Raw genomic sequence first — 16,359 nt, forward strand, 5'->3', positions numbered from 1 at the left:
AAAATCTAAAATAAAAATTTCACTCCACATCTGAATTAAATGTAGTTTAATTTCTCTTTTTTCAGGTGTAAGTTTTATTTTATTTTAATAGTATCATAAGGTCAAAATTCAAGTTATAATATAGAAAGAATTCAATTTATAACACCATCAATTCTGTTTTATAATTTAAGAATAATCTAATTTATGACACCCTCTAATTTATTTCTCAACGAGTGGCATTCGACATATGCAAAAGCTTTGGTGTTGTGAATTGGTTTTAAGCATTGGAACATGGCATTTGTAGTGGACTTTGAAAATGTTATTTTGTAAATTCAGCATTTGAAAAATCATATGTTAAAATTGCTTCAAAATCAGCAATTATTCCGAAGCAATAATATGTATAAGTTCACACATTTATTATTCAAAAATTGAGAACACCAAAATGCTTTCCTACAACATAAAACAATCACAAAATCTGACAGTGAATGAGATACAAAATACGCAGTCCAAGTTCGACTCTTTAAGAGAAAAACTCGACAAATTCGGCATTACATATTAAACTACAAAATCAAACTTCATTTCCACATCTGTGAAGGATGGATAGAACACGACCATGAAACCTGCGTTGTGGAACATTTGAGGAAGCCCAGAATCACACCGGAAACGAGTATCCACGGAGGTACTTCGAATCGACTCCCGATTCGCGCACCAGAGCCACTCTGCCCGTTCGAGCGACCTGCAAAAACAAGCTCAAAATTGCTTAAACCATCAAAATGTACTATGAGGCGTTTGGTTTGAGTGTAATGGTTTGCATGATTCGACCAATGATGGATAACTCATTCAAATGGATGATTATTTATCATCCCAAAGTTGGGTAGATGATTTAATCATCCTATCAATCTTATCGATCTTATCTATCTCATCCATCAAACCGAACACCTCCTAGATGCGTAAAACATATTGATATACATAATGCAAAGCAACTAAATAAACCTAGATGATATACTCTCTTCGTCCCAAAACGAAGCTCATCATCTAAATTAAGATGGTGTTTGACTAAGCTTATTTTCGAGCTTATAAGTAACAACAGCTTATAAGATTATGAAAAAAAATTAATTAGGAAGCTTATAAGTTGTCTGAGTTCATTTTTATAGCTTATAAGTTGTCTAAGAGCTTGTTTTGCTAAACACTTCTCAAGAGCATATAAGCTTCTAAACAACTTATTAAGCTCGAGCAGAAGATTTCTTTTTCATTAATATAACCCTATTCAATAATCTCCTAAACTAATCATCTTTTAATAGTTGATATAATAGAGAATTTTGTATGTACATTTTATTTTCCAAACACACTGAACAATAACATACCTCACAAATGCCATATGGTTCCAAAAGTCTTTGCAAGGCAACCATCTTGTCCAAATCACCAGTCAGCTGAAAGTTTACAAAAACGGAATCTCGCGATGAGAATGTAAGAGTAGAGGCTTATGTAGCAGCATAGTTACAACAGGTGTTATTAAAGTCTACCATCACTGATAACACATTCTAGTTTAACTCTGCCGTTAATGCATAGGATTGAGTATGTGAAGGATTGCACGATTCAACGAATCTTAAAGTTGTATGGTCCATCAAAGTATGTGTTAAATTAGCATATACTACTTTTATCCATCCAAGCTGACGCCCAAGTAAACGCCCGTTGACGTTATTTTTTGTACAATCAACGGATGACTGCCATTAACACGTTAATCACATAAATGTTACCTCCAGGGTGATAGTGTGATCAGAGACATCAACGGCTTTGGCTCTAAATATGCTAGCAATGTCAAGAACATTTCTGCGAGCAGTAGCATTTACAGCAATTTTGATCAGCATCAGTTCCCGCTCAGCAAAAGGTAAGTGTGTAAGATCTCGGACCTGAAGGTATAAAACTCACCAGTTATTTTCATTATTCGGAAGGAAGCAAGTATATTTTTATTTTATTACAAAAAAGACAACAAAAAACAAAACATAAGGCAAACAAATTATCATTTTCAGTCAATAGTTAATACCCAATAAATTGACTTCGTTTTCAAAACTAAGGCATGCCCATTTTTCGGGTACCGAAAAGTCATGGTGGCAATTGAAAATCTGCATAGAGATTGTACTAGAATAAAATCCAATTGCCATTTGCAGATTTTCCTGTTGACAACACGCTTTTGAGTACCAGAAACGTACACTCGTCCAATGTTAAAAACAAAGTCAATTTAATGGTTACTGATATGCCATTATCAACAGTATGGGTAGATAGTTACAAGTTACAAAAAAATACGAGCATACTTTAGGCTAGATAGTTACATTAACCCTAAAAAATATCTCACCTCGTGAAGATCGACCAACTTATTAAGTTGCTGCACCAACTTGGCAATTGATTCATCCGTACCAGGCACGACAGTGGTAATGCGTGATAGCCCCTCAAATTCAGAATGGCCAACAGCTAAACTCTAACAATAAGAAGCACCAGATTTTGGCAGATGTATCAGCAACCAAGAAGTACAAAACAAGTATAAAAGACTAATTTTTAAGAAATACAAAGCTGAAATTCAATACTTGTATATTATATCCTCTTCTAGCAAAAACCCCCGTGACAAGGTTAAGGACTCCAGGAACATCATTAACAACCATCGTAAGAGTGTGAGAGCGAAGCCCGCTAGTCTGCCATTTTTAAGGAGATATATAAGTGCATGAACCACCATAGAAGTTTCACTACAGGTACCACTCTAGAATATAGAGAATTTTAAAAATTGGTGTCCCCTGCGGCTAGTTGCTGAGGACATTTTGTCGAAACAATTAACACAAAAGAAGATTATCAGCTCTAACATTGTGAGCCAAACAATAGCAAATAAGACGAGAATAACTCCATACATCATCCTCGTTCAGCACTCCCCAGTGAGCATCAAGAACTTGATTGACAAAAATTCCATCATCCGACTCCACAGGATAAACATCTCCCTTCATACAAGAAACAATAGTCTTAGGCATTTAAATTACCTACAATAGCCGTAATCATAACACATCAAATTTTGTTTTGTAAAATTGAGTAGGAGAAGTCGAACATCAGAAAACAACGTGATCTTCAGGTTTATGATTTAGAAGATTTCATGTTCGATCATACAGAGTGTTATGAACCCAAATAAAAATACTCATTTATGTTTCATGCTTAAGACTAGTGAACTATAATACCCCAGCAGACGTATCTGATTCTGCAACGCGAGCCTCCTTTACAGGCTTCAAAACAGTACTAGCAGGCTTGGCCTCGAGATCTGGATAAGAAGCAGCCGAGAACCTCCAAAAAGGAGCAGATTCACCCATCTTTTCCCTTCTCAAGGCAATCTAATTCAGACAGCCAACATAAACTTACACAAAGAGCAAAACGACAAAACAAGAACAAGATCATTTTTTTTTTTTTCTATATACCTTTCCTGTCCTAGCAATCTCTCTAATTCCAAATTTACTCAAATTCCTCTGCACTGCAACCATCTTCCCTGGATCTCCAGTAACCTATATAGAGTCATAGACAATGAAGGAGGACTCAGTTCTCGAAATTAATACATGATTGACCCCCACTATAAACACACGAGTTTACAATCATACCAGAAGAGCACTAGTACAGTGCTGATATTTGGTGAAAGCTATATGCACTGATCAAAAATTAACGATTAGCAACTCAAAATGTTTTTGAGCTATCTATGAGATGTATATGTGTATGTATTGGATGCAAGTTGCAATAACTCAAATTATAGAAAATTGCAACAATTTAAAACTGACTGTAGCAGATATATTGCAAGAAAGCTTACAAATTTACAATACATAATCAGTTATACTCATCAATAAGTTATTATTCAGTAGAGGTTCTCTTTTGTACTTGCACAAAAATTCTGCTATCTAACATGTAAAATGAAGAGAAATACGCATCACCTCGATGGTTAGAGAATGATCAGAGATGTCCACAATTTTCGCCCTAAAAATGTCCACTAGCCACATCACCTGGAGATAAAGCCAGAAAAAGAAACTAATCTTTTAGCCACAGGGAAAGGCTAAACAAGAGCTTGAAGTACCTATGCGTGACTTGGTAGCAGACACACAAGACGTCCTAGACAAGAATAAAACAAGTACAAAAATAATGTATAACTAGAAAACCTCTGCTCGGTATTCTGGATCAGCATTAATTTTGATGAGCATTAACTCTCGTTCCACTTGGGGCTCCTGCGAGATGTCTTCAACCTGGTGAACATGCAAAAAACAAGGGCCTCAGCAAATCATCTCTGAAACAGTAACATAGTCGAAGATCTTTCATAAAAAAACAAACAGGAATAAGATAAAAAAAAAATAACTTCAAGAGATAATTCATCTCTGCTATAGTGAAACTAGAACTTGTCTCCAACCCTAACAATATCCTAATAAAAAATTATTTATAATAGTAAGCAATGTATCATCAAAAAGAGGAGATGTCACCAAGAAAAGATCATGACCTTCAATACATTGACGAGCTTCTGAAGCTGCTCCATAACCTGCCGTAGCACCTTTTCAGTTCCGGATACAACTATAGTGAACAAAGCCTTATCCCTGTTCAGTCCCACTGCAAGGGATTCGATGTTATACCCTCTCCTAGCAAACACTCCAGCAATCCGATTTATCATTCCACTTTCATCACCAACAAACACAGAAACTGTGTGACGTTTCACCCTGGATTCATAACGCAATGAAACAGTTTAAATCCATCACGAAAGCATTCCAAAAAGAGAACCGAAACACCAAATCACAGAACGAGACAAATTGAATGTGTTCTTTCAGGCACGAGCAAACTAATACTACCCTAAATTCCCATTAAACTGTTCTCAAAAGAATACAGCCTTGCACAATCCAAACTCTAATCGAAAAAATGCTACACAAATCGACTCTAGAAACGTGCAATTCACAGCTACGGATTGCAAACCTGAGGCATCCGTAGCCAATCCAATTCTCATTAGTACTAAAATTAACGGAAAACAAAACAAAATAAACCATAAATCACTACGGCTCCAAAGAAAAAAAAACACCAATACTGATACAAATTCCTCAAAAACGCACACTTAGAGGCAATATAACCAATCATTATCCAATTTCAGTTCTAACAAAATAACCAATTATGCCAACACAAAATAAGCAAGCAAAGAAACAGGGAAACGAGATAGCTACTTTTGTCTGGCGGCGGAATTGCTGCTGCCGGCGAGAGGAGCATCCGACACAGCGATAACGGCGTCGTTTTGGCGCTTGCTATCGCCATCGGCGCTTTGAGCACAAACCGAAAATCTCCTCGGATTTGAAGAGAATTTGACGGAGCGAAGGCTAATTTCAGCTCTGGGAATTAGATCATTTGGATACGCAGAAGCGCCAAATAACGCAGAGTGAGTGGCAGCAGCCGCCATTGCTGGTGTAGTGTGTGACAGTGTGAAGATTTTCGCTCGTAAAGGAAAAGTGAGGAAGAAAAGTCTGTCCAAACGGTTCGGGTTGTTGGACCCGACCCATTTACAGACGCTACGGGTCGGAGCCTTTATTTCCGGTTCCAAATTGACAATTTTTTTTTATCTTTCTTTATTGATTTTGAGTTTTCATAATATGTAATAATTGATTGCTAATTAAGTTTTTAATTATTTTTGCAGGGTTTTCTTTTATGAACTTATTTTTGTAGTGTTTTAAGTTTAGTTATTGGGTGATGGGAGTTAAATCAAAATTGAATGACATAAAGATAAAAAGTTGCGTATGTGTGTTGGTCAAACGGTAAGGGATTAATGTCTAAAGTCAAAGATCTTGAATTTGAGTTCCTATAGTGCCACATTAAAATTTTTTTATTTAATAATATTAATTTATCAAAAATAAAAAGAAAGATAAAAAAGTCACTATACAGATTTAAAAATATTAAAAAATATTCATCCTTACTATTTTCTCCTTGATTCACAACCAATAGTAAGTTCGGTCATGAATTTAATATTAAATTCATCAATTAAGGGTAAAATAATTATATTTTATTCTTTATTTTAATAATTATTTTTATCTTTACAAACATAAAAATTACTCAAATAATATGTCCAAATGTAGAAGTCGGCCAAATAGCTTTCATCACCCCCTAATTCTCGATTTCTATTGGATTCCAAATCCATGTAAACAAAATCCTAACTTCCAAACTATCATTGCCATATCACATGCTTTCATTTTCTTGCAACAATCAAAACCCCCTTTATTTATACCACACAAAAAAAAAAAAAAAAAAATCAAACCACAAACTAAAAATGGCCACAAAAACTCACATCCTCGCCATCCCTTTCCCTCTACAAGGCCACATAAACCCTATGGTCCAGCTCTGCAATCGCCTAGCCTCGAAAGGCGTCGGCGTCACGCTCGTCACCACCGCCACCTTCGCCTCCCGCCTCGAGAGGCGAGCCGCGGCCGGCGACGGCATGTCGAAGATCAACTCCGAGACGGTCCCCGACCCGACGGTCGGGGACCTCGAAGCCCTGGACGTGTACGATACGTTCATTCGTACGTTCAGAACCGCCATCACGAGCAGCGTGCCAGACATCATAGACAAACATATCAACACCCTGAGCGTAGTAGTCTACGACTCCTACGCTCCTTGGGTTTTGGACATTGCCCATGGGAAAGGACTAAAAGGGGCCGTGCTTTTCACTCAACCTTGCACTGTTTGCACGGTTTTCTACCACGTGCATAAGGGCAGTTTCGTCATTCCGCCCGGCGACGACGACGAGGAGGTCTCACTGCCTGCGATGCCGGCTATGAGAGTTAGGGACTTGCCTTCTCTTGTGAGTAGCAAGAATGCCTATCCATCGGTGCTGACGCTTCTTGTTGAGCAATTCTCGACGTTCGAGAAAGCCGACTGGCGATTGTTCAACACGTTCGACAAGCTCGAGGATGAGGTGCGTACTAGAACGAGTTTCGTTTTACAAAATTTGATTTGCCAGTATCCGATGTGGGAGAATTCATAGTAATGTTAATTTTGATGGTTTCCAAATATTCCATTTTTTAATTTTTTAATATATCAATTTCCAAATTTTAGTTTCTACTTTTATGTTTTGTAGTAAATGTAAAAATTAAAATTATTTGATTAAGGATATTAATTTTACTAAGAATTGTTAGAATTCATATATTTTTAAAGGCGTGGTCCGTCTTAATTGCTTCTTTAAAAAAGTGGCTAGTATATTTTTTGCCTCTTAATTATTTAAATTTATAAGGATATCTTAGTAATTTAATATATGGATTTTATATTTGATATAAGATAATTAACAATCTATTTATATCTAAAACTCTACAAAATTATGATAAGATTAATTTCTCTATTTTTACACACAAATATATGTAGAAGAGGTTTAAATGAGAACAAAGAATAATTCTCAGCCCTTCGATCATGATGATTTACAAATATTAATTTAAATCTCAAACTAGCTAGTAGTATATATGATAAAATTAGTTTATCTATTTTTACATATATGTGTATTGTTTAAATTCATATGTTTATTATTTAATGATCATAGCAACAATAGTGCTATGCGTGCTATGAACAATATCGCGCACGGCCGTTGGTCGGATGAAATGGAGTTGGACGACTTTCATACCAACAATGATTTTCCTTATTGATTTTGTTGCCAAATGTTGTCTTTTGACTTAAGCTGTACTATGCGTTGTCGTTTTTGATTTACGAGCTCTTTTCGAGTCTCGGGCCCTCAGTTTGCTTTCTTGTGCCTTCAAGGGTTTTTTTCTTTTTCCTTTTTATATAAAACTCAATTTAATAATATGTTTATTATTTAAGATGGTAGTATTAGATACCCATGCATGGTCCTAAAGGTTTTACTAGCCAGTGGAATTAAAATCCAATCTTGCCTAACTAGCTAGTTTCTATGCATTTGAATTTGAAAATCTATGAAAGGTCATGAAATCTTGCCAGATTAGGACACTACGAAAGAAACAAAGAAGTTGAGACAAAAATTCAACGATTTTGATGTATTTAATTGCTTCTTTTTTCTAAATTAATAAATTGCCTTAACACAAAATTAATGTTCGAAATTTAATACTATTTTGACAGATACTGAAATGGATGTCAAAGAAATACACAATTAGGACAATAGGTCCAACTGTTCCATCCATGTACACAGACAAGAGATTGGAAGGGAATTACGATTATGGCCTTAGCCTCTTCAAGCCGAAAATCGAATCTTGCAAGAGATGGCTCGACGAGAAAGAAGACCGGTCCGTCGTCTACGTGTCGTTCGGGAGCTTAGCCGATTTATCGGAGAAACAAATGGAGGAAGTCGCATGGGGCTTGATCGGGAGCGAATGCGACTTCCTATGGGTGGTTAGAGAAGCGGAACAGGGAAAACTCCCCCGATATTTTGGCTCAGGTCCCACAGGCAAATACCTAATAGTGGATTGGTGCACTCAGTTAGAAGTGTTGTCCCATCGGGCCGTGGGGTGTTTCATGACGCACTGCGGATGGAACTCGACTCTTGAAGCATTGTGTCTGGGCGTGCCAATGGTGGCCATGCCTCGTTGGACGGATCAAACCACGACCGCCAAGTTGATAGTCGACATGTGGCAAATAGGGGTCCGTGTTGAGGCAGGGGAGGAGGATGTTGTCACGAGGGGCGAGGTTGCGGCTCGTGTGAACGAGGCTATGCAACGAGATCGAGGGAGAGGCGAGGAGATGAGAGGGAACGCCTTGAAATGGAAGGATTTAGCCATAGAAGCAGTCAGTGAAGGAGGAAGCTCAGATCAAAACATTACAGAAATAGTGAGGGAATTTTTGAATAATAAGTAATCCATCAATGTATTAAACTTCATCCAAGCTCCACTTCTTGCAATATCCATTCTATACATAACAAAGCATTGCCATAAACTGGTGGAATTATAATACTTATAATAATTTAAACACGAGATTGTTACTCCATCAACAAAATGTTCAAATCCTAGAAATGCAGAGAGCAGCATGAATGAAATGTTGAGCACCAAGTACATAGAGAATCGAACTCCACTGAACGTCGGCACCATTGCTGCTTGCAACTTCGAGACAAAGGCCTCTGGCTATATGAATCCTCGCCCTGCAGTAGAAACGCATCACACAACGATGTATGCTACTGAAGAACAAACACAGCATGACATATCGCAAAACAAAATCAGCAGTTTCACTACAACTTTTAGATTAAAAAATCTCTAGAAATGTTCATTTCTTGAAGCCTCAACATGAAATAGACAATAACTGAATATGTTCACTTTCATAGCTTTCTATCATTTAATCAATTAGAAACTTTAAATTATAACAGACCAAAACTAAATTTAGCACAGGACCAAAACTGCACACCTAAAAAAACAAGTTCACAGTATCATTATTATTACACACAAAATTGATGAAAAGGTGAACAATAGTACTATAGTTAAAATAATATTATATCACTAACCTCGTATATGAAGAAGAAAGAACTACGATACAATTTTCTTGGGAGCAAGGTTCTTCATCAATTTAAGAAAAAAATCATCTCCATTTTGTTCTTCCGCTTGATCAGTTGGCAGCGAAGAATGTGCAAAATCTGCTGATAATCCCTTTTGGCGCATTTCTTCCACATATGACGTTGCCATGTGAAGCTCATTTTGGTTTAGCAAACTTCGGATGATAATGTCGTATGTCACACATGCACGTCTGTCATCCAAAGAAATTAAAGCATCATATGCAAAAATCTAATGACGAAATATTCAAAATCCAAAGTAAACACAAATTCTCAAAATGACAACTAAATTTCCAAGAATTTTAGCCAATCCTACAGGAGGTCCAATCCTTGACTCCAAAAAAAAAATACTCACAGTGATGACAGTGAATGTTTTATGAGGAATACAAAATATTACTGATGAAATTATTATTATCTGGGTGTACAATTAAGTTTGAGTCTCTCTTCCTACAGCAGGAAAGTGGAATCTTTGTAATATTTTGTGTTCCTCATAAAATATTCACTGTCATCACTGTGAGTTTTTTTTTTGGAGTTAAGGATTGGCCCTCCTGTAGGATTGGCTAAAATTCTTGGAAATTTAGTTGTCATTTTGAGAATTTGTGTTTACTTTGGATTTTGAATATTTCGTCATTAGATTTTTGCATATGATGCTTTAATTTCTTTGGATGACAGACGTGTATGTGTGGTGTTTTCAATTCTAATTTGATGGGATTGTGTTTCTTGATTTTGCAGAATGATGGAAAACCCAACTTGATTTAATTATTACGAATTAGTTGTTGAACTTAATTATATTACTTCCTCTGTCCACTAATTCATGACCTAAGGAGCAAAACACGAGTTTTAAGAAAAAATGTATTTTTATTAGTTGAGTGGAGAAAGAGACCCACAATTAATGTATTGTTTATTAGTTGAGTGGAGAAAAAATGTATTGTTTTGGGACCCACCAATTAAATATAAATAAAAACTTACTAAAAATGGATAGACCTTGAGTTGGTGGACGTCCCAAAAAGGAAAGTTAATTCCTTTCCATGAATTAGTGGACGGAGGGAGTATAATTGTTAAGTTAATTCCTTATTTATGGTAATGAGATTAAAAATAAAAAATTTCCATATAATGAAAATATGAGGTTAAGTATATTTAACTCTCTTTCTTATGTGGCATTGCCACGTCATCTGTGGGCACGTTAATGCGTGCCCACGGTGGGTAGGTGAATGGAACTGATATAAAAAGATAATGAAAAAGAAAAAACGTGCTCTTGAATCCCAATCAAGAAAAATATATAAACTTGGTCAAAAATTTAGAAATTAATTTAACAACCACCACTAAAATGATCTTTTCAAGATAAGCATATAAGCTCCTTGTTCTTCGGATCTTGATCGGATCCGAGCTTCCCAAGCTCTATGTTGTTGGGGAATTCTGCAAACTCAATCAAATATTTATAAATTAATTTAACAACCACCACTAAAATGATATTTTCAAAATAAGTCAGGCTATTCGTGAGCTATTCGACGTCCGACTCGATAAAAGCTCGATCAATAGTTTAATGAGCAGCTCGTTTAGCTAAATGAGTAAAGCTCAAGCATGACGATACTCGACTCGTTAACTCGTGAGCAAACTCATTAAGTAATTTATGCTCGACATTGTATTCGACTCGATTAAAGCCGGATCGATAATTAAAACAAGCAGTTCGATTAGCTAAATGAGTCAATCTGAGCAAGACATTATTCGTCTTGACTCAGCTCGATTACACCCTTAATTGTAACTGTATTGCTCAAATAACCTAGCAATTGCAATCAATATAATTAACAGAAACCTACTTATCTAATATGCTTCATTCAATAAATTATTAAATTGTTGTCGATTTATGGAAACACAAACTACATATGACTTAACATGTTCAATTCTTACAGTTACCAAACATAGAAATGCACAGACAACGACGTATGCTGTTGAAAATTAAAAAGATCACTGCATTTTATTCTAACAACAACAACAACAAATGTAATCAAACCTCAAAATAGAACATTTATTTGTCGATTTTGAGTACAAACTTTCTTAACTATCTCTTGCAATTTCTCATCTTTACCTTCTCCTCTTCTTAGTTCATGAAGCAAAATAGAAATGATGTTCGAATTGATATATATTTTCTCGAACCCAGAATCTCAAGTCTTGGACATCAATCTCCTACCTCTAAGATTGAGTGTACTCAAAATAGTTCACAACCCGCAACTTGCGTCCTGCCCGTCCTGACCCGTCTATTGGATGAGACTGAATGTACTCGAGACCAACTCGAAAAATAACTATACTAAACGATTTCTTACATGCTTTTAAATGTAGTGCATCTGTAATTATTTTAATTTCCTTATTTTAATTATATAAAGTATTTAATTTTAAGAGAAAGTAGCACCAAAATAAGTTGGATCACTATACAATTTCATCACATTTTCTAATATATACCAGGAATTTTTTATTTTCAATGTAGTTTCCTTCTTTTCAATTATCTTTAAAAGAAGTGGTAATATACAATACTACTTAAAAGAAAATACCTAAAATAACCTTATTTTTTAGATAAATAATAAAAAAATATAGTTAAATTTAATAGTAAAAATATAGTTAAATTTAACTGAAAAACTGTACATAATAAACTGAAGGGTAAGAGAAAGTGTACTTTATGTCACGTTTAAATATAAATATAATTTAGAATTTCTTATGGTTTGAGAGTACAGAATAATTTTGAAAAAATAATAATAATATGTAGACATGGAACCAAAAATATATTTCCAACAGCTTGTTTTGTGACAAAAATCTATTTTTAAAAATCGCTAGTGCGACACTTAAATGAAACACCACTTTTAGTAAAAACCAGAAATACTATTTCATAATTCCCCCCTTTTGAAAAATTCTCGCCGCCGATGAAGATGAGCAGAAAAACAGCAGCTTCTGCAATTGCTCTGATTCGTAGAAGACGAATTGCTGCTCAATCTTCGCTTAAATTCGGTAATTTCTATTCGAACTTCAGTCGCAACTATAAACCTTTTTTTTCACCTAAGCTGCCAAGAATAGATTTGAGCTGTGTTAATGAATTGAATGATGCTGTCAACTTGTTTCACGAAATGATGAGAATGCAACCGCTGCCTTGTGTTGGTGATTTCACGAAACTGTTGAGTGCTGTTGTTAAGATGAAGCACTACTCTGTTGCCCTCTACATGTTCGACGAAATGCGTCTGAGGGGTGCCCCCGTGAATGAGTACACGTTTAATATCGCAATTAATTGTTATTGCCTTCTGAAACGTGTAGACTTTGGTTTTTCTATAATGGGCATCTTCTTCAAGGGCGGTTATGAACCAGACGCCACAACTCTCACCACTCTCATTAGAGGTCTTCTTTTAGATGTAAAGGTTGCCGACGCCGTTGAGTTGTTCATAAAGCTATCGGATTTCGAGCTATGTGAGCCTGATGACATTATGATTCTGACAGTGATAGATGGGCTCTGCAAAGCTGGAGATATCGTCTCAGCCTATGATTTGCTTCATAGATTAGAAGAAAGTAGGTGGAGGCCCAATGTTAGGGCTTATAACGCGTTAATTGATGGATTATGCAAGGGTAGGATGGTGGATGATGCTTTCCAGCTCCTATCCGAGATGATCGACAAAGGTATTTCACCTACTAGTGTCTCGTATAATTCGATTATTCAGGGGTTGTGCGATGTTGGTAGACCGGAGGATGTTAGAGTTTTGTTGAATGAAATGAGTAATTATAATATATCTTTGGATATTTTTACTTTCAATATATTGATCGATGCATTCTGCAAGGAAGGAAGGATAGAAGAGGCGGAGGATCTGTTGAAATCTATGATACAAGAAAATATTTGTCCCGACGTTGTCACTTATAATGCGTTGATAGACGGGCTTTGTTTGAGAGGTGATATCAATAAAGCCGAACAAGTACTTGCTTCCATGGTACAGAGGGGCGTTCATCCAGATATTATAAGCTATAATATCTTAATCAATGGATACTGCAAGAAGGGTAGATTGGATGAAGCGTGGCTTCTTTTTTTCAACATTCCTTGTAAAGGTTTGGTGCATAATACAACTACTTATAATACCATGATACATGGTTTCTTTAGTAAAGATAGATTTGCTGATGGCTGGGAGCTTTTCAAGGATATGGAAACTCGACGAGTAAGTCCTAACTTATATACTTATAATATATTGTTGGATGGGTTGTTTAGGAATGGGGAGATTGATGAAGCTCTTTCATTGTTAAATTTGATTGAAGCGAAAGGAATTAATCCTGATATAGTCACGTACGGTATTCTCATCAATGGGCTATTCAAAAATGGAAAACATGATGTGGCAAGAGATCTTTTCAATAAACTTCCTTCTCGAGGTTTGAAACCTGATGTTTGCATATATAATATGATAGTTGGTTCATTCTGTCAAGAAGGGTCTTTGGAGGAGGCAAAACGTTTGCTTGTTGAGATGGAGAATCGTGGTTGTTCAGCTGATAGTGTGACATACAACGTTATTGTCCGAAGCTTGTTAAGGAGAAATGAGCTCCACAAGGCAAAACCATTACTAGAAGTGATGCATCAAAGGGGATTCTCAGCAGATTCTTCGACCTTTTCTATGTTACTTGATCGAGTGCGCAAGGAGAAAATGAAGATGATTTTCTTCCAAAATTGGTGAAGAGCGTTCTGCCTGAGAAAATTATCTTTGAGTCAACTGCTGATCTGATCTACATCGGTTCCATTGTTGGTTCGCTTGAGACTTCACCTGATGCTCTAAAAAAGGTACTTTAATTAGTTACTATTAGTTTTTTTTTTGTTTTTTCTCCCTTTTTTTCTATTTGTTCCTTTTTATGGCTTTTACATGCTTATACACTTTCATTAACATTTGTTGCAATACAGCCTAAATCATTTCGAGGCGGTGAGATGGTGTGAGCATGACTACTTCTTGATGATGGAACTGGTGCATTGGGCTATTCTCTCCTGGGAATTTCACAGCCGCGATTGGTAATTAGTTCGGTCAACTTGTTTTCTACTTCATTAATTTTCATTCTTTGTTCATTTTGATTATCTCACTAAGGGAGTGTTCTCTTTGATGGAAAAGGGTAGAAAACATATGTTTTCACCCCTTTTCCACTGTTTTCACATGTTCTGTAGGGAGGAATATTTCCCCGGGCATGATGGAGAAAAATTTCGGGCAGCCCCTTTTCACCGACTATGAGCACTTACAGGGGGTTTTAGTAGCACTATATGAAGTAGGAAATCTCTATGACAATAATTAGCTTATCTCTGTCACATTCTGTTATTGTTTTTACATGAGGCTTCAGAAATTTGGTGGCTAAATCGTGTAGTTAAAGTTGCATATAAGAGTCGACATAGATTCCTGTGATTTTGGGAATAGTTGATGCCCAAGTAATGATTCAGACACAGTTGCATATAAGAATGGATACAAATTTGTTTGATTTTAGGAACAACTGATGAAACATTTGTTATTCTTGTGCAGTCAAGAATGCATTCGTTGGTTGAAAGATATGTATCACCAACCACGTGGACACCTTTCTTTCTGCATAAATCTCTAGACCAGAAAGATGAGACGTATCTTCAGGTATGTCTAAACGTTCTTGAAGCATTCGATGCGTGCTGGCATGATATGTCACAATCATTTTATGGTGTGATATTTCTACTCATAACATAATAGATAATACAGCATGTTAGATCTTGGCTTTGTTGAATCAGATATAAAGAATGCATCAATGGCTGTTAATGAAAGGTATATCTTTAACATAATCGCGTATACGAGTTTCATTACTTTCTTTTAACATAATCGCGTGATCAAAGCCGAGTTTCAGATTTTGATTGTTGATGCTGATTTTAATTTGGCATAGGTGACAATGGGATTGTATGATGTTGGAAACATGATTCCTCTCGAGTTCAAGACTGCGGTAACTTATTTCGAAATGGATATAATATAATTGTAGTTTGTTTCAAGTTTGAATATGGAGTAGTATTTACTACTCCCTCCGTCCACAAAATGAGTACCCATTTGTGGACGGCACGGGTTTTAAGAAATATATGGAGTGTAGTGTGAATAGTTTAAGGGTCCCACTTTTTGAGTGTATTAATTAAAGAGATGTGTGAGGTACACTTGCCAAAAAGGGAAATGGGTACTCATTTCGTGGACGGACGAAAAAGGAAATATGGGTACTCATTTCGTGAACGGAGGGAGTATTTAGTATCAATGATGAAGGGAGTTTCTCCATAGCATATCATTTGAGGTGTTCTAAAATTGAATCAAATGTTTAGGATTTTGAGATGATTTTTTCTCCAATTACATTGGTGTATTTTTTTTTTAGTTGTTTTGGATCAACCAATGGGTTGAATCTTGATTTCGAAAAAACTTCAAAATAAAAAGATAAAAGACTTTAAGGTAAAAAAATAGTGAGTTCTTGCAGTTTTTTGATGTTTAGACATTATCAATTCTCATTCTATTTTCTTTTTATAAGGTAAAAAGCTAAAAATCCTTAGCACTAGTCAAGCTCAGCTGGCTTTATTAGAGCATCCGCATTGGGGGTTCCTTGATAGCCTACTTGACAGCTTATTTGATAGTGATTGTGTTATTGAGTAGGTAGTGCTGCATTGGGGTTCCTTGATAGCCTACTTGATTTTTTTAGTTTTTAAAGAGGAGAGAGAAATTTTTAAAGAGAAGAAGAAAATTAAAAAAAAAAAGAAAAAAAAAAGAAAATCACTCGAGGATACCCGATAACTCGGGTACTCCTCGAGGACCTCCCCCCCGCATTGCACTCCTCGAAGCCACTCCTCTCCTCGAGTGAGTTCGAGTACTCACTCGAGC

The 16,359-nt window shown here is 36.0% G+C and overlaps 2 protein-coding genes, 1 long non-coding RNA gene and 1 pseudogene across 3 annotated transcripts; 2 read left to right on the top strand and 2 right to left on the bottom strand.

Moving 5' to 3' along the window:
• Positions 1-376: 376 nt before the first annotated feature.
• On the bottom strand, positions 377-5,512 carry LOC130999736 (acetolactate synthase small subunit 1, chloroplastic-like). The gene is made up of 12 exons (XM_057925356.1): positions 5,190-5,512; positions 4,484-4,697; positions 4,152-4,235; positions 3,930-3,998; positions 3,429-3,512; positions 3,195-3,344; positions 2,877-2,963; positions 2,562-2,666; positions 2,333-2,455; positions 1,737-1,889; positions 1,344-1,409; positions 377-715 (listed from the first exon to the last, which is right to left on the bottom strand). Exons 1-12 carry the CDS (start codon positions 5,417-5,419, stop codon positions 632-634), a joined length of 1,449 nt encoding a protein of 482 aa, XP_057781339.1. The 5' UTR covers positions 5,420-5,512; the 3' UTR covers positions 377-631.
• Positions 5,513-6,170: 658 nt separating this feature from the next.
• LOC130999738 (UDP-glycosyltransferase 74E2-like) lies at positions 6,171-8,896 on the top strand. The gene is made up of 2 exons (XM_057925357.1): positions 6,171-6,925; positions 8,089-8,896. Exons 1-2 carry the CDS (start codon positions 6,194-6,196, stop codon positions 8,818-8,820), a joined length of 1,464 nt encoding a protein of 487 aa, XP_057781340.1. The 5' UTR covers positions 6,171-6,193; the 3' UTR covers positions 8,821-8,896.
• A 26-nt stretch (positions 8,897-8,922) lies between these two features.
• On the bottom strand, positions 8,923-9,681 carry LOC130999739 (uncharacterized). Its single transcript, XR_009093579.1, has 2 exons — positions 9,458-9,681; positions 8,923-9,100 (listed from the first exon to the last, which is right to left on the bottom strand). It is a non-coding gene; the product is annotated as an uncharacterized LOC130999739 (long non-coding RNA).
• Positions 9,682-12,338: 2,657 nt separating this feature from the next.
• LOC130999741 (putative pentatricopeptide repeat-containing protein At1g12700, mitochondrial) lies at positions 12,339-15,857 on the top strand (annotated as a pseudogene).
• Positions 15,858-16,359: the final 502 nt, after the last annotated feature.

The sequence above is a fragment of the Salvia miltiorrhiza genome, chromosome 8 (assembly GCF_028751815.1).
Source record: "Salvia miltiorrhiza cultivar Shanhuang (shh) chromosome 8, IMPLAD_Smil_shh, whole genome shotgun sequence".
In the NCBI taxonomy this organism is placed as follows: Eukaryota; Viridiplantae; Streptophyta; class Magnoliopsida; order Lamiales; family Lamiaceae; genus Salvia; species Salvia miltiorrhiza.